General features: G+C 25.8%; 1 protein-coding gene across 4 annotated transcripts in view; it reads right to left on the minus strand.

The window, feature by feature from the left end:
* The window catches only part of LOC145831221 (huntingtin-like), a 39,371-nt gene that overhangs the window by 18,813 nt on the left and 665 nt on the right, over window positions 1–19,893 (minus strand). For 2 of the 4 annotated variants that reach the window (XM_082938366.1, XM_082938370.1), the window contains exons 3-30: window positions 19,517–19,668; window positions 19,032–19,205; window positions 18,245–18,431; window positions 16,449–16,579; window positions 16,148–16,289; window positions 14,714–14,999; window positions 14,598–14,643; window positions 14,231–14,320; window positions 13,705–13,838; window positions 13,151–13,293; window positions 12,622–12,755; window positions 11,773–11,945; window positions 9,615–9,761; window positions 9,225–9,395; window positions 8,836–8,884; window positions 8,420–8,570; window positions 7,855–7,905; window positions 6,839–6,975; window positions 6,420–6,479; window positions 3,461–3,556; window positions 3,117–3,292; window positions 2,708–2,846; window positions 2,280–2,396; window positions 1,952–2,119; window positions 1,498–1,620; window positions 817–970; window positions 471–604; window positions 211–333 (exon numbers count right to left, since the gene is read on the minus strand). In XM_082938366.1, coding sequence (XP_082794492.1) covers window positions 211–333; window positions 471–604; window positions 817–970; window positions 1,498–1,620; window positions 1,952–2,119; window positions 2,280–2,396; window positions 2,708–2,846; window positions 3,117–3,292; window positions 3,461–3,556; window positions 6,420–6,479; window positions 6,839–6,975; window positions 7,855–7,905; window positions 8,420–8,570; window positions 8,836–8,884; window positions 9,225–9,395; window positions 9,615–9,761; window positions 11,773–11,945; window positions 12,622–12,755; window positions 13,151–13,293; window positions 13,705–13,838; window positions 14,231–14,320; window positions 14,598–14,643; window positions 14,714–14,999; window positions 16,148–16,289; window positions 16,449–16,579; window positions 18,245–18,431; window positions 19,032–19,205; window positions 19,517–19,668 — 3,788 coding nt within the window. The remainder of the gene's footprint in view (window positions 1–210; window positions 334–470; window positions 605–816; window positions 971–1,497; window positions 1,621–1,951; window positions 2,120–2,279; window positions 2,397–2,707; window positions 2,847–3,116; window positions 3,293–3,460; window positions 3,557–6,419; window positions 6,480–6,838; window positions 6,976–7,854; window positions 7,906–8,419; window positions 8,571–8,835; window positions 8,885–9,224; window positions 9,396–9,614; window positions 9,762–11,772; window positions 11,946–12,621; window positions 12,756–13,150; window positions 13,294–13,704; window positions 13,839–14,230; window positions 14,321–14,597; window positions 14,644–14,713; window positions 15,000–16,147; window positions 16,290–16,448; window positions 16,580–18,244; window positions 18,432–19,031; window positions 19,206–19,516; window positions 19,669–19,893) is intronic. The other 2 variants (XM_082938368.1, XM_082938369.1) reach the window with 2 other exon arrangements.

Consider the following 19,893-nt stretch of genomic DNA (forward strand, 5'->3'; position numbering starts at 1 on the left):
GTTGCAAACATCTAGAAGTAAGTTGAAACTTGTAAAACAGGCAACTAAAAAAAAGATAGACATTTCACTTTTAACTCGCTTTGAAATTTTATTTACGGATAGACAAAACAAAATGACAGCAATAGATTTTGTGTAATATTAAAAATAAACTTTTTTATCTTCTTATTAAAACTTGATACATTTATTTTTAAATATTGGATAAATTTAAACTTTAAGTTTGAGAAGAAGTGGAAACAGTGAGTCTGCAATTTGCCTTGAAAATTTCTTATAAACATCCTGTTTTGAAGTTTCTTTCTGGTAGTACTTGAGCATACATGCAAGCATACCGTAACTCTGTAAAATTATAAGCTTTGTTAGCAAAAAAGTATATAACTGACTGATAAAAAACAACGACTTATGTGTTTAATTAACACACGAAATGTAAAAAAAATACTTTGTATTATACATAAAAATATAAATCTATTGAAAACCTGAGGATATTTCAGGAGCTTGATGATCGTCACCCTGATAAATTCTTGCTGCGTTGAAAGCTCCTGCGCGGTCTGCCGGCTCGATACTCTGTGAACGAACAAATCGAACACTATCGGCTCCAATGCTGGTATTACTGTAAAAAAAAACTTAAATGCTCTTGAGCTTTAAACAAACTGTCTGAGTAAAACATACCATACAATGTTATTCAAAGCTTTCGTCATTTATTAAGACATTTTCAACGGAAAAACGTGTGTGAAAATTAAAAAAACACCTTTGAGACACAACTTTTAATACAAGTAACAAGCTAAAAACAAAGCTAGAACTTTTACCAAAAAACAAAACTACCGTGTGTGAGAGGGTGTTGTCCGGAAGCGTTTAGTCCTGCGTACAGCTGGATGACTTTGGACATGGTTATTATGCTTTTAGTGTGGTGGCTCTCGTAGGAGAGGAGGACCATAAAGAAGAATACATGAGGAATTAAACGCTCCGATCCAATCATCTGCGTGGAATGTTTGTGAATAGTTTTAAAGAAGTCGAAAAATTATTTGTCAATTAAGGAGTAAGAGAGTATAGCTATTGAATTATATATACTTTTGAAGATAACGATCATAAAAGCTTTAGTAAAGAATTTAAAAATGTTTACTATCAGGAATAAATACTTATAAAATAGAAAAATGAGTTTAAAGTAAAAACTAAAAAAAAATGTTGATGAGTCATACAGCTTTCACAGCGTTGGATTCTGAAAATAGTATTCAGTGCAAGTTTCAATAAGGTACAAAGCACAAAATTGTTCATCTATAAACTAACTTTTTTATTGCATCTACTTTCGGATATAACAATCGTTATAGTTTTACTAAAGAGTTTTAAAACGTAAGTTATGTAGAATAAGTATTAATAAGATAAAAAACAAACTGATAGTAACGAAAATATTAATTGAATAGTCTTATAGTTTAGACAGCATTAGAATTTTAAAACAACTACCACAAGTACTAAACAAGTAACAAAATTCTTCATCTACAAACTAACAAGGCCGTTTTCAATAGATTCGAACTGTTTGACGAGAAACTTGATGAAAACCTGATCGCTGTCCAGCATGCAGTAGTTCACTCGTAACTGAACTAATTGGGACAGCAAATCAACTACACTGGTCTGTTCGAATAATTGTTTCAGTAGATGATTATAAAATAAGTAAAATTGCATTTTAAGCTATAAATTAATTTAAAAGAAAAATTCTCAATATAAAAAAAAAAATTTTCATCTGAAAACAGACAAATCAATAAAGTTATTTTTTAGAATTGGAGAACTTAGCTAAGAGACAAGGTATTTTATGTTATAGAAAACATTTTGCATTAATTAAATGTGCTATGAACACTTTCTTACCTTTTTTGTTTTAAACTAAATGTTCGAATTTATATAATAGTGTTACACATTATATCGTTTATAATAAATCATGCATTTAAAAAATAATTTTTTTGTATACCTGTAGTATAGAGTTATTAGTTGAGGTGTATAACTTGAGAGATTTGATAACAATATTTTCAAACAATCGAATGTAATTTTGTATTGAAACTTTGTTGCTATTATTTGCCGCCCTGTTACTTGTGTTTCCCGATGTTTTGTCGTTCACTTGTTGTAGTTTTTGTTCTACCTTAATTTTTTATATCAAACTTAAAAAAAAAATTAAGCTTTAAAAAGACTGAATATTTTGTTTTGGTATACATTTTGGTTCAACACTCATTAATTTTTTGAGTACAGATTTTCATTTGTAGTTACAAAAAACGGTTATTAATTTTAAAGAAAATACAAACTTTTTTCTTAATTGAACCGAACCACCCATTTTTGTTAGCATCTTTAGAGGTGATTGAGTCATAATAAGTTGAGTTGGCAATTGTCACTGTCAAGTTGTTCAGAGGTTGATGAAAAAGCTGAAATTAGGTAAATATTTCATAAAGTTAGCAATAACTATTTTGATGGTCTGTACGTTATATACATGTGTCAGCCATAGAAAGTATATAGTTGACTGATTTTTTAAAACAAGTGATCTACTTTGCACGAGATTTTAAAGTTTTGGATACTGATGTATTTAAATCTTGGCAACATTTACCAGCCTTCTAGCTGGTACACTAATAGTAATTTTAGCATTACTGCGAAAACATTTAAAATGTTTACTTTTTGGTGTTTTCTATGCTTTGAAAATATTATTTAAACAAATTTTAAATTAAATTTGTGAGCCTACCTGGTTGAAGAAACTGATTTTCTTCGGGTTTTCAAAATAGAAAGTCGATAGTTGCACATTTTCTCTGTCAGGTTTTACCGCAGGAAGCTGATTTATCAAGTTTGTACCGAATAATGACTTCAAAAGTTGATGAACACATCTATTTGAAAATAATATTATTAGAAACAGCTAGTAGTTTTTAAACATCGTTTAACTACTTTATACTAGTGAATTTTAAGTGATTACTTTTACTATTTTTAGAATATAAATACTTCAACTTGTAAACAACGAATCGAAATAATTAGCTGTATTTTGAAACCACTGTTTATTGGAAATGGAAATCATTTAAAAATGTACATATTGTAGTGTTATATTTCAATTTAGGAATTAGTGATTGAAACAATTTACTTAGGCAAGTGAAGCAACATACCGAATAGTCAGAGTTGGTTGGTGGTGAAACAAAGAGTTCAAATAAATGAGTATTTCATCAATGTAATTGCAAATATCCTCGAACACAGTTACTTCCAGTATTTGATTGAGCATTTTAAGCACGGCAGAAGAAAACATCAGAAACTTGTCCTCATTTTCCAGGTGGTTCAAGTTCCGCTGTAAAAAATAAATTATAAGATAGTTAAAAAATTATTTACATTTAAACTTAAACAAGTCTAAGTTATTTGTTTTAAGATTTTTACAGTTTAAATTAATAAATAATTTGCTCTATTAAAATAGCTTGTGTAAATATGAAATATTAAATTCAAATAGTTACTTTACAACCTTGTAAGTGGAATAAGCTCCAACTACTTGACTGTAAAACTTCATCAAGTTTTTATCTGAAGAAAAATTTCCAGCTTTTTCTTTCACATCATTCTCCTGAAATATTTCTATTTAAAGTTTTAAAAATATTTTATCAAGATTTTTTCTGTGTTTAAAATTAGCAATCTAGTTAATTTTTCATTGCAAAATATAATAGGTTTTTGCTAATAAATTCTTGTGTAAGTGAAAATATATTATGTTAATTTAAATTATGTATCTGTTTACTACAGTTTTTTTTATAGAATTAAATTTTGGAAATGGATTAATAAGAAAGTTGAAAATATAACCAAAGAAGAATATTAGAGCTTCAATTAGGAATTAAATAAAAAGTTTGATTAGTATTAAAACTTGTAAAGTTAAAATTTTATTAATAAATTTTATTTAACTAATTCAAACAACTAAATTTAAAATAAAACACAAATATTGCAAAATATTAGATTTAAAACATTTTGTAAAAAGAAATCCAAACAAAGCAAGTTTCTTGGAATATAGCAATGACAACATTGCGCAAAGTACTTGCTTTATTGAACTGACGTACGTTTCTCTGTGTGTTTGTATCATTAAAAAATAATTGCTTCAAGGAAATAGAAAATAAAAAGTAGAAGACGAATGTGTGTAATTTATACATATAAACTATAAGTATAAGTACCCGTGTAAAACTATTCCTAACTTAAATCGTTTTAACTATTATATTTAATTACTTTAAGTTGTATTACACATCTTCTACATAATCTTTTATAGTGCCATAGTTAAAGCTAATTAATTACCTTTTGTAAACTAAAAATGTTATTATTGATAAGTATTGTACAGGGTTGCCACAGATCAAGCTGAGAAAAATTTCCTGACTTTTTACTAAAGTTTTCCTGAATTTTTTTAAATCAAACTCTTAATTTAAACTTGTTCTAAAAAACATAATCAAACACTTGAAACTTAAAGCTTTCAATCTTATTTTTAATATACCTCTCTTATAACTTTTTTTTTAAATTTTAAACAACTTCTAAAAACATTACAAAGAGGTAAAGAATACATATAAACTTGTTACATAAAATACTAAACTTAGTGCTTAATTATAAAGAACTTAATTATTTACTTAAACAAAAAACACTTTGATTTTAAAATTGTGCAAGATAAATTATTGTGTATATATCACAGATTCATTATGGAAGTGTCCTTGCCACAGATTGCATACATAAACGGTTTGTTCAAATAGGGTAGTTATTCAATATGTTAATAGAAAAATTTTGCAATATTATAAAGGATATTATATTAAATTTTACCAGATGAAGGCATTGTAAAGTATGTAACTTTGTAAATTCCTAAATAAATTTTAAATTTTAGTCTGACTTTAAAATATTTTTAATTATTTTTTTACCATTTGAAGGTTTGGGAAAATAATGAATTTTGTAAATTTGAAACTGACAAAATCTGACGTTTTTTCAAGTTTTGTCAAATTTCCTGACTTTTGTATTTTTTAAAAGTTTTTTCTGACCTCGTGGCAGCCCTGATTGTAGTTATTTTTAGTTATTAATATTTTTACTCATACCTATAGTTTCTTTTGAGAAAAAAACACAAAATTATTTTTTACTCGTTATCTTCCAGCATTTGTAGTAAAATTTATAAAGAACTCATGAAACTGTGTTGTTAGTTTAACATAGAGTACGTTAGTTCAATAAAGCAACTACTTTGCAAACTATTCTAATTATAAAAATCATATATGTCGACAAATTTAAATTTAAAAGCAAGCGTAAAAAAATTAAGAAGTGTATTTAAGATTTTTAGATCAGGAGTCTGTTAGATTAAATTTGTGCTTGATTTTAAAAGATCAATTTACGTGCTTACGACATTGTACCATCGAAATGTACTACATAGTTTTTAAAAAACACTCTTAAGAAAACATGTAAGTTAATTCTATGTGTTACAAATTATAAAAACAGTTAAAAATAATAAAAAAAGACTAAAAAGTAAAAAAATTATATAAAATTCAATTTTAACAAATTAGTATATTTATTTTACAAATTGTAGTAAAATTAAACATAACTTTAGCTTATTTTTCAGTTTACAGTTGTGTAATGGTCATAAAAAAATTTAAAATAGTTACAGTTCAACAATAAGTGTTTTGAAAATTACATAAAACAAAATATAAATGTTCAATCAAGATTTATCAAAATTAAACTCTTTTTAACAAGAGAAAAGTAATTATAAAAAAAGTTATAAAATTATAAAAGAAAAATTATAAAAGTTACTTTGAATTACGACTTCAATACTTAGCATTAACTATTTCAAACCCATTAATTATAATCCGCAAATTGTCCACTTTGATTATGAATATTGTGAATTAAAGACACAAATTATTATATGAGTTAAGTATTCATTAAAAACTTTCATACAAGTTGTAAAGATATAACAAAATGATCTAAAATGGTAAAGGTTACTGTGATTATTTACACAGTTTCTAAATAGTTGAAATTTATATAATTATGTAGAAAAACTATTTATACTTAGACTTTTTACTCAGAAATTATTATAAATAAGAATATATAAACATACAACAAAAGTTTAGTAAATCCAATTAACTAAAATATTTTTTTAATTTTACACGTAATCATTTTTACCAAAAACTTTTTTATTATTATTACCAGAAGTATAAAAACTATTTTTCAGTCAAAAACATTTTAGTCTAAAACGTGCATGAGCAAAGATATAACACTCTTAAATTGTGAGCATCAGCAGAAATCTTTGCATTTGTTAGTAACTTTTTCATACCATACTTTTACTGTGCATTTCACAGCCATTTATCTAAATACTGTAACTACAAAAAGTGAAGAAATCGAAGTCGACTTCAAAGGATTAAAAAAAATTATGCTTAAGCAATTATTCAAATGTACACATGCTTATAACACACGACATGCGCCTTACAAACTTCTTTGTTTTGGTTGCTTGGTTTTTGCTGGGCCGAAGATTTTTCCTGTTTCTTCGTTTGCTACACGATTGGTAGTTGTGAAGGTTTTAATTTAATTTTTTTAATTATTTGTAAGTAGGTTAAATTATTGACCGTGTGAATATAGTTAAAACATCTTTGCGGTTTTATTAATACATTTGTATTTTCATTAATCCTCTTGAGTAAAAAAAAATAATACTATGTACATTTTAATTTTCTACTTTTAAAGCTGTTACAACGATTATCCTAAAATACACTAAACTTTTTTGAAAAAACGAAAAAATTATATTTTTTTTGGCGAAATTTTGCCTTTAAGGTTTTAAACCATGTTTTCACAGAAAATTTACAGATAACTTTATTAGTTAGTTAATTTATAAACTAAATACGACTTAAAAACTAACTTTAGTGCCGTGTATGTTAGCACCAGGAGTGATGCCAGACACAACATGATGACAAATTGATGTCATCTTAATGAGATGATGGAGAAGTCTGCACGAATATCTGCTCACTATATCGTTTGATATTTTCGTCAGGTAACCTGTTTTCATAAATTACACATATAAAAGAACAACTAGCAACAATTAACTAGTTGTTTGAAAATAGATAAATTCTTACATAAAAATATTTAAAAAAAATAATTTTAAATGATAAAAATGTTAGTTTAAAAAAAAAGTTAAAGGTAAAAAAGTTAAAAAATTAACTTAAACATATAAAGGTATACTCCGTAGGACTGGAACTTTACATGAGTCTAATTATTTGAAATGATTCAAAAAAATAAGTTAGAATTATTATGCCAAGTTTTTAAGGAAGTCTGCTATTAATCTTTCCGATACAGCTTTTATAAACACATTTATATTATTATTATAAAAAGTTCAAAATAAACTAAACTAGAAATATAACACGAAAAAATGTATTTAGTTGTACAATAACTTATAAAAAGAAAAAAAAAAGCTTAACAATATTTTTAAAAAAAGCTAACTTACTTATCAAATCTTATAAGATGGCATACAATGGGTATCGAGCATGCTAGTTTAATAAAAAAAAGTTATGAATACTATAAAAACATATACAAAAAATTAAACTTTGTTATTAATATTATCAGAATTATACTCTTAAAAATTTGCGTAATTAAAATAATAATGAATATAGTTTTAAACCAGCCAATAGTTTGCTATAAAGAAATAATTTGTGTTTAATACTTAAAAATATAATATAAAGTCAGTTAAAACTTTTTGCAGTTAAAACTATTAAACTGTTAACAATATATAAACAATCAATTATCGAGTCAATTAAATTTGTTTTTAATTTTTATGATATTAATTAAAAATTACTGATCACAAGAAACAATGACACCATGCAGGTTAATGATTATGGGAGTTAGAATTTATTTTGTAGTGACTTCACACAGCAAACAAACCATTTTCTATTATGACGTAATCATCACAAAATACTCCAGTTGTTTTCAATTCTACCGGAATCGGGTGATAAAATAAAAAAAAGTTAGTTAGAAAATAAACCCTGTTACCAGAAGAAAAAAATCACCAAACTAAATTATAACACGTCAAAGCCCAAACAAAACAGTTAGAAAGTTGACAATTTAAAAATAAATGTTGAATTTTTTTGGTTTAGTTAAAAACAAAACTAATAGCTCTTCAAAAAATACTTTTAGTTGTTGTTTTTACAAACGATAGCAACTCTTTATTTCAAACTTAATCAAAGTTTAGTTTTTATAGTTATTCTAGTTACAACAAGTTAGCAACGATGGAGTAAAAAATATTAATTTCGTTTTTTTTTAAACCGTGTTAAATACACTATTTTTTTTAGATTTGTATATAAGAATAAGCTAAAAGTATAGCAAAATATTAAAAAAATAATTAAAGTTAGTCGTTTTTTTTTTGTTACCGCACTGTTAGTATTTTGTATTTTATTACCCATTCTTTATTATCATTAAAAAAATGTAAACTAAAACAAGCATAAAGTACCTTTATAAGCAGTCATGGAGCAAACATTTCCTACTAGAGTGATGAGGTTGCAGTGAAAGTTGAAGTCCATCAGGCAAGACCACTTGTTGAAGTTGAGAACATCGTACAAATAGGCTAGCATGCCTGCGTTTTGCTGCACTTGCTTGCTCAACTACGTTATATTTCGTTATTAAAAATAAGGTTTTATTCAACTTAAAATAATTGTTACAATATTTTTTTATAGAAAAAAAAATTGTAACTCCTAACTTCTTTTTTACAATGGCTAAATTTTTTTAAAGATAATAAGCTAGATTAAAAATAGTATTGTGTTAAATACTTAGTTTATATTGATATAGTAATAAAAGTTTTAGATGAAATGCACACCAATTATTTTTTTGTGTTTAAATCAGTACAAAATTAAGTTAAAAATAACTCACAACTTGCAGTTCTTGTGATCCTGTTGACTGTTGAAACCTTGAAGTATTTCTGTATTTTCAAATAAAATTATCAACAGTTTTTAAGTAAGTATTCAATTTTTTTTTTAACTATCAACAAAAGGTCGAATAATACATGTTTTATTCTTTATTATAAAAAAAAAGTCAATACAAATTAGACCAAAATTATAAGCCAACAGAAGCTTTTTGCTTATGTAAAAAAAAAAGTTGAAAGCTTGTTTGTATAAAAGTATGTAATTTTTAATATGTTTAACTATTTTATTTTATTAGCTTAAAAATTGAATTGGATAATATCTATGTGATTACACATTTACAATGTTACAAAAATCATGCAAACTTTGAAAAAAACTAATTATTTTGTCAGTACTCACTTATTTTTATTAGGTAATGCAGTGAACAGGTACGAGTTCCATGCAACCAGGTTGTCCAAATTCAGATTATCCTGCGACAACCTGGTCAGCAGTTCCACACAACCGCTCACTAGGTGGCGGGACGGATTGTTTCTAAGCAACAGCCAAACTTCGCTGATCAGCATCGACAAGCTGATTTTAATACTTAATTTATATAATCTTAAGAACAAATTTTGTTAAAGTATTTTAGCATAACATTTATATTCTATAACTTAACTTAAACGGTAAAGAGCAAACGAGTATACAAAAGTGCAACATTTCATGATGGTTGAAGTTTAAACCTTCGAGAAAATAATGTATTGCAACTTTAGTCTACCACTAAGTTTTAGAAAATAATTAAGAAGAATTAACTTGTCAGGGTGTATAAATTTATCCGTGTCTGTCTTGTTGTCATAACCACGGTATATTTTCAGCATAGTGCTCACCATCCTCGAATTTCCGTCGTTTAAATTATCCGTTTGTTCATCGTTTACAAAGTCACTGAATAGCTTGCCGCACCTTTTGTAAAAAAAAAAACTAAAAAAAATTGTACAAAACAGTTATTTCCATCGCGTACATTTTTTTCTAGGTATATTTACCAAATTCGACTACTTTCAACATATTAAAGAATAAGTTTTAAAACATTAAGTAAATATATGAAACTAATTGGGTTCTTCATATAGCGGTGCTAAAAAGAACGAAGGAAAAAAAAACTTCCATATAGAGTTAACAGCTATTGTTTAAAACTACTTCAGTCTAATATTATACTTTGAAAGAGCCTTTTGTCTTTTTCAGGGTTCGTGCGCGAATTTTTTTTCATTTAGCCTGACTAAGACCAATTTAGCCTGACATTTTTTCAAAGTAAGGAAAATCCCCTTTAGAAGTCATTTTATGCATTGGGGGTCTTGATTAATTATATTGTAGTCTCCGACTTCAACTAGCTTTATCTTAAAAATGTTTTGAGCTTTAAAAACCTGCAAAAAGCAACTCATAGCTTAGTTACAACTCAATAAAATAAAACTAAACTGTGAAAAGGTGATTGACCCCCCTATGCCCTTAACATAACAAATTCAATGATAAGTTTTAAAATAAGTGTTATATCTAATCTATTACTAGTGTAAAATTTTTATATATATTACTAAACACAATTGTTCAATTTAATTAAGCACTAAGTAAAAACATTATAACCAGAATATTTATAATAAAACGATGTGCATTGTCGTATTTTATTATAATTAATAATGAAACGCTTACACGAGTATTTAAAACAAGTAAAAATTGTTCATTATATTATTTTGACTAATACTTAAAATCAATGTATAAATATAAATCCTAAACTCTAAATAAAACCAATGATTGTTGATGTCATAACAGATTTAAAAAGATTACACTTAAATAAAAAAAAACCTTTAATATTTTGTCCTTGTAAAGGAAAATAAATTGTACCTAAAATTTGTACTCCCACAAAACTTAGTACTTATATCTTAAGGCTAAGTTTTAGTGTTATGAATATCTCTAACAACTTTAAACAAACAGTAAAATATATGAATAAACTGCTAAGAGTTTTAATCAAAAAAGTATTTGGTAGAAAGCCTTTAAATTAGAAATTAAAACAGTTCAACCAATTAAGCTCTGAAAAACTTAGCTGATGTAAACAAATTCAAACAAACAGCTAAGTTGTTGAACTAAACTGTATTTTTTTTATGAATTTTCATAATTATATATAACATACTCAAAACAAAATAAGGAAGATTCTTAAAGTGTTTTTAGAGATTTTAAGAAGGTTTTAAACATTTATTTTTAAAAACTGACTGATTTTGACTTAATAACTAAATCTTTATTTAGAAATAAATATCTCAATTTGATCTTAAAAAGATTTCTTTATTTTTTTTCATCAAAAATTTTCAAGCATTTGAACTGAGAAAAACTGAGATTCTCAAACTTTTAAATAAAAAAACAGATTTAGCCTGACGCGTGCGAACCCTGCTTTTTGTCAATTAATTTAGTCAAAAAAGGTTTTTTGTTTAATCGTTGCTAAACTTGTAAAAGTTTTGCAAAAACAGTTCGTGAAAGTTCAAGGTCATTAGCTTTAAAATTTAAGAAGTTAATTTTTAAAACTTCTAGAATAATTGACGACAAAAATTGTTATGACCATATAAAACTTTTGAAAAACTCTAATTAAAATTAAAAAAGTTCTTAAAAAGTTTTGTCTTGGTACTAATTTTTATTACAAATTTGATACATAAATCACTCATTTTGAAAGTTTTAAAAGTTTATTTAGTAATTTTATTTAGCTCTCGTCAGAATAGAATTGCTAAATACTAATATAAGTATAGTGTAAAAATTTTAGTACGGTATAAAAATTTTGAAAAATGTTATAACGCCATAAAGAGTCAAATGTAGACAATTCTGTGTCAAGTTTTTATTTTGAACTAAGTTATTCTTTACTAATTTAAAGTCAAGCTAAATATAGACTTAATAAACTTAAACATAAAATTGGTAAAGATTTATTTTAAATAACGTAAAATACCTGCGCTGAAGCTCAACATTCGTTATGACGTTGCTGTCTCGGTGCGACCTGCAAGTTGACGTCATAGTGACTTCACACAACGTCGAAGCGACTTTTCTCCTGATTCTGACGTCATCGCTATCCAGCATCTTCATTAAAACCTTCCGCACACGAACTTCTAACGGGGTCGTTTTCTGCAAAGTGAAAATAAAATTCTGGTTCTTTGTTTTTGATAAGGCGTTAACGTTTTATTCCTACCTAGACTATCTTATCGAGGACACAAGGTTCTCACTCATTCTTATTGTGAATATTTTAAAATCTAGCTACCATCTAACTAAGTTTTTCTAAATTTTTGAAGTAAAACCTTAAAACGTTTAAGTCAGTGGTCGTCAAGGTGTACACTAGTGTACACAAAATTTTTTTGGGGTGCACAAAATTTTGAGATTACACAAAAAATACATAGAGTTAGATTAAGTAATAAAGTATTTAAAGAATACTGAACTGGGGACTTTGTAGTAATTGCGGAGAAGTATTCAATTAATAAGTATGTAAGACAAAGCAATATAACTAAAATATCATTGTGAAAATAAGATAAAACAAATAAAGAGGTCAATTAAAAAGAGGATCAAGTAAAAAAACTCATTTTCAGTTGTTAAATAGTTTGCATATAAAAACAAACTGAGTTATGACTTTAAAGGAGACATTCACTAGTAAAAGTGTTTACGTAGCACCACCACTAGCGGCGCTTATTAAAATTAAATCTTGGGGTGCACCGATTTTATTTTTTGCAGCTTGGTGTATACAGAATTTGATTAGCTTGACGACCACTGGTTTAAGTTATATTTGAGCTTTAATAAAAAAAAAACTAACTTGGTTATTATGAATTTCAAAAAGGCTAAGGTTTCTAAAATTTATTTGTGAAATGCAATCGAGAATGTCCACCACCAGAAGCCAGTAGTTTGTTGTCACTAAAAGCTGTAACAACTCATATAATAGAAGATTGCCTGAAAAATTGTTTAATGTTCAACTTCAATATTTTTTGTCTTATTAATAATATTTTTATAAATATGAGTACTTTACTATAGATAATTTTAAGGCTCTAAAATAAATTTAAATTTAAATTGTGCTTTAAATAAATGTTTTAGTTACAAACTACAGTAAATATAAATTATCATTCATTAGAATTATTAAAAATTTATTAAGTTTGATCGAAAAACAATTTGAATTAAAAAAACTTAGTAATTTCAAAAATGTCTTAAAAACAACAATTTTAATATGGTAGTGTGGTGTGAAACACTTGAAAACACTAAATTTAACATTAAGAAAGCAAAAAATTGTTGTTTCGACTATTTTCTTCTATCTAATATTTATAAGTCTTTATTTGTAAAACTACTGAGACCTTGTTTGAAATATTTAGAATCAAGGAGTATATGCAGACAGTCGCAAACTGCCGAACAAGCGCTTCTGTTAGTGGTGGTCGATTCGTCTCTTATTGCTTTTCTTATCAGGTCTATTGTTCCTTGCACGTCAACTGAAGTTTCCCTGCAAGTTGTATACTAAATAGTAGTGAAAATTTTAACTTTAAACTTTTTGTTAAACTCTATATGAAGAGTATTTTGTGCTTTTTGTTCAAATAATATAAAACTTTTTGTATAGTTTACTAAGTCTTAAATAGAACTAGTTAAAAAAAGCAAAATTTTGACTTTAAATAATATTTTACTGGTATAAAACAACTTATCGAATGCAACTTTTAGTGCATGAATATGTAATGGTAGCAGGCATTATATTTAAATTTACTTTAATAAAAATTTAAGAACCTTACTGAAATGTTATTTGTATTAATATACTAAAACTAAAGTGAAAACTAAAATTTACAACTTAAAACTGAATGCATGTACACAAAAAAAAAAAGGCAAATACAACCAAAAAAGATTGTAATAAAACTTAAAAAACTTGTTTTTGAATGAAGACTTCATATGAGAAGCAAACAACTTGACAACAGATCCTCTCAATTTGGGGTCAACATGTTCCCAGTACACTTTGACATCACTAATCACTATTTCCTTACCCTTAACGCCTTGAACATCCTAGTTAAAGTTTTTCATTTAAAACTAGCTTATAGTAATTTATAAGAAAAACATCTAAAAAATCATAAACAGAAAAATTAAGTTTTACTTAATCGCTTATGTTATTTTAATATCAATTTTAGTCTTATAAGTATAAGGTAGTATTTATTATGAACTATTTTTGTATGAAATACAATTAAAGCATTCATTTAAATAAGGTCAGCTCCTAACACTAATTAAATATAGTAACTTTAATTACTTTCAAATAATTTTTTTACTAAAAGTATTGAATAATGGTTTGATAACTATTACTGTAGTCATTTTCCTTGCAGTACTTTTTACCCACACTTTAATTAAAAAACAATTGGTTGCTTTAAATGCGTAAAAAAATATAGTTGTACAAGAAAATAGACCTTATAAAGTTCCAAATACAAATATTGTGGCTTTATCTTTATTATTTGTTCTAAGCAGTTCAGAGCTAGACTTTTTGTGCTGACACGTACCTGTTTTGATAAATAAAAAATAACTGTGAAAACTATTTGTTAAGCATTTGTGAAAAAAATCCTTTTTTTATAGTTAAAAATAATAGAAGTTTTAAAAAACTTTAAAGTATCTTAGTTCAGAAATTTAACCATTAAAAGTTTACTACATGTACAAAAAGTTACTTCATTTTCATTAAAAGTAGCTGTAAAATATTTTTCTAACTTTTTTTTTGTTTTATAAACGACTTTAACTGACAAAAGAAATACGATTTTACCATAGATTTTATTATGAAATAACCTGTGAACTGGGTACCATTTTGTCTTTAGTTGTAGTCAATAAAAACCTGTAGTTAAAATAAGCAACATATTATTATAAAATGTTAATCTAAAACGTTAAATAAAAGTCTAACTTACTTTTGGCAAAACAGCTTAGCGAGCATTTTCAAAATACAATCTTGATCCTTGCTTTCAAGAAACATTTTAAAATTCAAATTTTGACTTTTAGATAAACTATTCTTTCCTCTATTGCTTGAATCAATCGAAACATTGCTGTGAATCGAAACTGAATCACTACTCTCTTCTTGTTTCAGCACAACAATTTTTTCAATAATTTCATCTAAACACTCTCTTACTTCTTCATCTACAGTTTTTTTATCAACTGCTTTTTCTGATTTTTCTTCTTTATAAAAACTGCTCAAGCCTGTTGTAATTTTTATATAGTGTTTAAAAATTAAGTTACATACAAGCTTAAAAAGAAACTAAGTTGCTTGTAATTAACAAATACAAAGAAATACTCGAAATGACTGTTACAGAAACTATCAAAAAATACAGGTAAAAGTCTAATTTATTTACTTATTTTATGAAGCGCTTGTTCTAAATTTAAAGACAATATTTAAAAACCAGGGTTGCCACTAGTTTTTGAGAAATTTCTCCTGGGTTTTTGAAAGTACACGTTTCTGGGTCTATCTTTAGCTTAAAGCTAAGTTTAAGGTTAAAAACTGTGTTAAGTAGTATGACAACATTGAAAAAAAGCTTTAAAGCTCTTTTGAATGTGTCTTTGAATAACAAAAATTGTTGATGATGACAGTTTTTTTTTTTGCCTATATGATATATATTTCATGTCAAATTAAAATTTTACTATTTAACATGTAAACATTGCTTAAAATTCCAGGTTTTCAAGTGAGTTTTGTTTGAAATTCCAAGTTTTTTAAAATAATATTTCTCAAACTCCAGGTTCTTCAAGGATTCAGGTTTTGTGGCAAGCCTGAAAAATTCAAGTTTCGCTTACTTTACTACTCATTCAAAGATCAGACTATCTGAAATACTATAATGCTCAAATAAAATTCATATAATAAAAAGAAGAAAAGTTATTATTTTGTTCAGAAAACACTTTATGTCAGCAACAATTTTGATGCATACCAGCTTTTCACTTTAACATTTGTTTAATAGTTTGTCAAAAAACGTCAAAGTTTTCAAAGAAAATTTGTTCAATATACAATTGTATTGGTTTTATGTGATACTTTAAAAAACTTTGTTAAAAATAATAACTTTATTACTGCTTGATATATTTATGTAAACAATTTAAATTTCTTTTTTTAAGCAAAAATCTGTGAAAATTTAATATTTACATAATTTATCAAAAACAGCTAAAAAGTATTTCTAAAAATGTTTTTGTTTTTGCTAAAAGTCAATCAATTAAGAAAAGTAAAAAAAAAAAAAGTGATCAGTTTCATTTTAACTAGTCAAACTAGTTAATTAATCTCTGACCATTTTAAAAACATGACTAAAATTTTACAAAAAAAAAACGTGTTATACAATTTTAAATTCATTAAACTTTATAAAACTAACAGGACTTGTACTGTTGATGTAAACTTTTCTTACTAATCATGTAAGATAAACCAGAAACGAAAATTTGTTCTATTAACTCAAGTGCAGATATCACAATTGTTTGATCAGAATTCATTGTACAATGCAAGGCAAGCAAAAAAATCTTCAGGACAAAAAATTAAAGTTGTGCAAATAAACAATTTATTTTATTTAATACATTCTACACGTAATTATACTAATAAAAAAATACTACTATCATACTTTTAACGTATGAAACATTTATATACCATGTTATAAACTAGGATTAATGTTGCAAACGCACCATAGAAACTTCATGATCAATTGAGCTATTATTTTCGTCAAATTTGCTTCTCAGCACAGGAATGAGTTGTCTGAAAGCTTGCAAGCAGCCAATAGTCGCTGATCTGTTCGACATCCTTTGCAACATGATGTCTATAAAAGCAAAGGATGTAATTTAGTTAATACTCTCTCTCAACTTAGTACAATAGGGTTATATTCATGTAGATACACAAATTTTTAAAGCAGGGTACAAAATGGTGATAATGATACAAAAATACTAATCTTTGTGACAAATTTTTTGAGTCTAGTCGAACTTTTTTTACTTTACATGCAAAAAAAAATCCTCAAATTCCTTTTTTTTTGCCTAAATTGTCAAGTTCTAGGTTTTTCCTGAATTCCAGGTTTTTTGGTAACCCTGATAAAAGCTAAAACTGAATAATAATCATACAACAAAATAAAACTTAATAGGATCATTTTGTAACATAAATGAAAAACAGTAATCTGAAAGTAATTTTTATACCTTTATAGATAGCATATATCAACAAGATAATTTAAAATGTTGTAAAAAAATACTGAAAGTACTTGTATTTTTATGTGTCCAAGAGTCATACTAAAAAATTATTACTTTGATAACTTGTCTAATTATGTAATTTTATTTATAAATAAAAGCTTGCAAAAAACATTAAAAACGGTTGAGACTTTATTATATGAGTGAGATTTGTCCAAGATCTTTACAAACCACTACATAGTGACATACACTTATAGATTAGCTTCTGAGTAGTTTTTGGTTATTTACCATGTAGCACATATGCTACGCTAACTCTATAAGTTTAAAATAAAAAAATTAATAGGGGAAATATGTAAAAGAAAATTGCATTTTATTTTAGACAGTAGTAAAAATCATGTGTTTTGTCTACATTTTTATATGCGTCTTTAATGTTTCGTAAACGGATACAAGTTTGAAATAATAAATAAGTCAGTAAGTAGGAAAAGGGAAATGTTCTCTGATTTCTATAAAATAGACAATGTTTTTCAAATATGTGCATTCGGCAAACAGGTCTTGTGTTTTTCATAGTTTTATAAATTTAAAATGTAGTCCATTCTTAAGGATTAAGTACGTGCTTTTATTGAAATGTATATTTGTGTTCATTTATATTGTTATTGTAGTTTTAGTCTAGCTTTTCTTGTGTGCATATATCATTATGTTATAAGTTTGTAAAAAAAAAAGTTTCTTTTATTTTGTATAACAATCTAAAATTTCTTCTATCCTTATTAACCTTTTACCCCATAAATAAACTACATGTTTACAATGTGGTACCTTATAAGATGGAAAAACCTAAACTAATGAGCTATTTATTATTGTAAAAAACATATCTTAAAGTTTTCTTAAAAGTACAGTAAAAGAGATGTAAGGCTACCTATTGTTAAGAAACCTTAGCTATGTATTAAATTAATGATAGTGAACAACATTTATTATACAAAATATACACATTAATTATAAGTACTGATATAAAAAAAAATTAAATGATCAAAAGTATAAAAAACTAAACACTAGAAACAAAAAAAAAAGGTATAACATATGCAATACATCAAATTTAAACCCATATTTAATATGAAAAATATGATTGCAGCATACTTTTTCTTGTTTTGTTTTGATTTTATTGGTATGTTTTCAAATTAAAATATAATAAACTAGTTTTATTTAAAAATAGTTATGATACTGTTATTTTACAACTACTTTTGTCTTAAAAGAACTTAAATTGAAACACAAACTAATATTACTTAATGAGTAAATTAACTAAAGTATTTTTTACAAACCTTTAATTGAATGTAGGTGTGATATTAAAAATTCAAGTGAGTAACAGGACAAAATATAGTTAAGACACATTCCTGCACATCTTCTTTTCACTTGGGATTTTGGATCTGACAGATTTTTCAAGAAACCAACTACCAAAATTCTCAGTTCGTTTTCATTGACAAAGGTTTTCAAAACATTAAAGATTTTCTATTAAATGCAATTAAATTAAGATAAAACATTGGTAAATTTCAAAACTAATAGCTTTTTGGTATACTAAAAAAATATTAAATTGAAACTATAACCTGTTCTTTATTACTTGTTAACAATAAATACCCTTAATAAAAAAACTAAAAATTTTAAAACAAAACTGGAAAAAGTATTATAGTACTTGAAAAAAAAAACACACTAAATAATCAATTAATATGAAAAAACATATTTGTTTAAAAAAGAATCATAACAAGTAATCAAAATATTTATTTCATAATAATAATTTTAAACAATGATAAGTACTACATAAAAGTTCAAAATTGAAGTCTAACATATAAGCAATGCAAAGTACTTAATGCATATTTTATTTTTTAACTTTAAACGATAGTACTTATACCAATAGTATATATATATAACTTAACTTGTACTATTGGTTTCTTCTTGACCACAATTGACATTACAACTAAAATAAAAAGTAACTTAATGAACAAATTCAAAAAATTTAACTTTTAGCTCTGCAATTCTAAATTATATTTATTTTAACTTAAAATACATTTTTATTTTAGCTAAACTATTTAATTCAGCTTAAGTAGTAATCACCTTAATAGATACAACTAGACTCTCTTGCAATGAATCACTTTCACTTTCGGTAGCAATCTTTGCTAACGATGGTACCAAGCCAAGAATAAAAGGCCGACACTTGCTTGGTCTTATGTTTCCGCACAAAAGTGAAAACTTTTCTAAAGCTGCTTTAACACTTCTCATTTCATTGTTCTAAAACAACACGTATTTCATTACTTTTTAAGTAGTAAAATTAAACTGGACTGTATTTATTTTTAAGTGGTTTTTTAATTCCATAAATTTTGCTTTAACTATTAGTTGTTTTTTACTTGTGTAAATTATTATTAATTGACAAGTATAATTTAAAACAATTAATAATGTTAAAGAAGCTAACAGAATTAGCTAGTTTATGTTTTAGTTCGAAGCTACAACCAAAAAATAAAAACTTAAAATATTTCAAACAAATGATAAGCAAAATGTAATGGAATAATTTTTACTTATGAAACAAAATTTTAGCTAAAAACCTTTTTTATTTCTTTGAAGAACTCAACAAGTATTTTGTGTATGTGCAGAGTGTTGACAGAAGTCAGTATGACGTTGATGCAGTCGTTAGCTGTCAACCTCACATCAGAGTTTTCATCTGCACAACTTCTCAACAATATTTCAATTGCTTGTGCTGTTTCAGATTAAAAAAAAATTATTTATGTTTTTTGTATGTGTGTTGACCACTGGGTTTTCATCTTTTAACATTTAACTCAGAAGGTTTTGAAATGCCTTCTTTAGGATTCCTACACCAACAGGCCTTGAATTGTACAATAGTATATATTTAAAAAGCTATAATATTACTTTAAAACATAAAGAAACATCATTAATTCAAAAAATATTTAAATTACTGTCATTA

The sequence above is a fragment of the Thalia democratica genome, chromosome 3, assembly GCF_965202585.1.
Source record: "Thalia democratica chromosome 3, ktThaDemo2.hap1.1, whole genome shotgun sequence".
In the NCBI taxonomy this organism is placed as follows: domain Eukaryota; kingdom Metazoa; phylum Chordata; class Thaliacea; order Salpida; family Salpidae; genus Thalia; species Thalia democratica.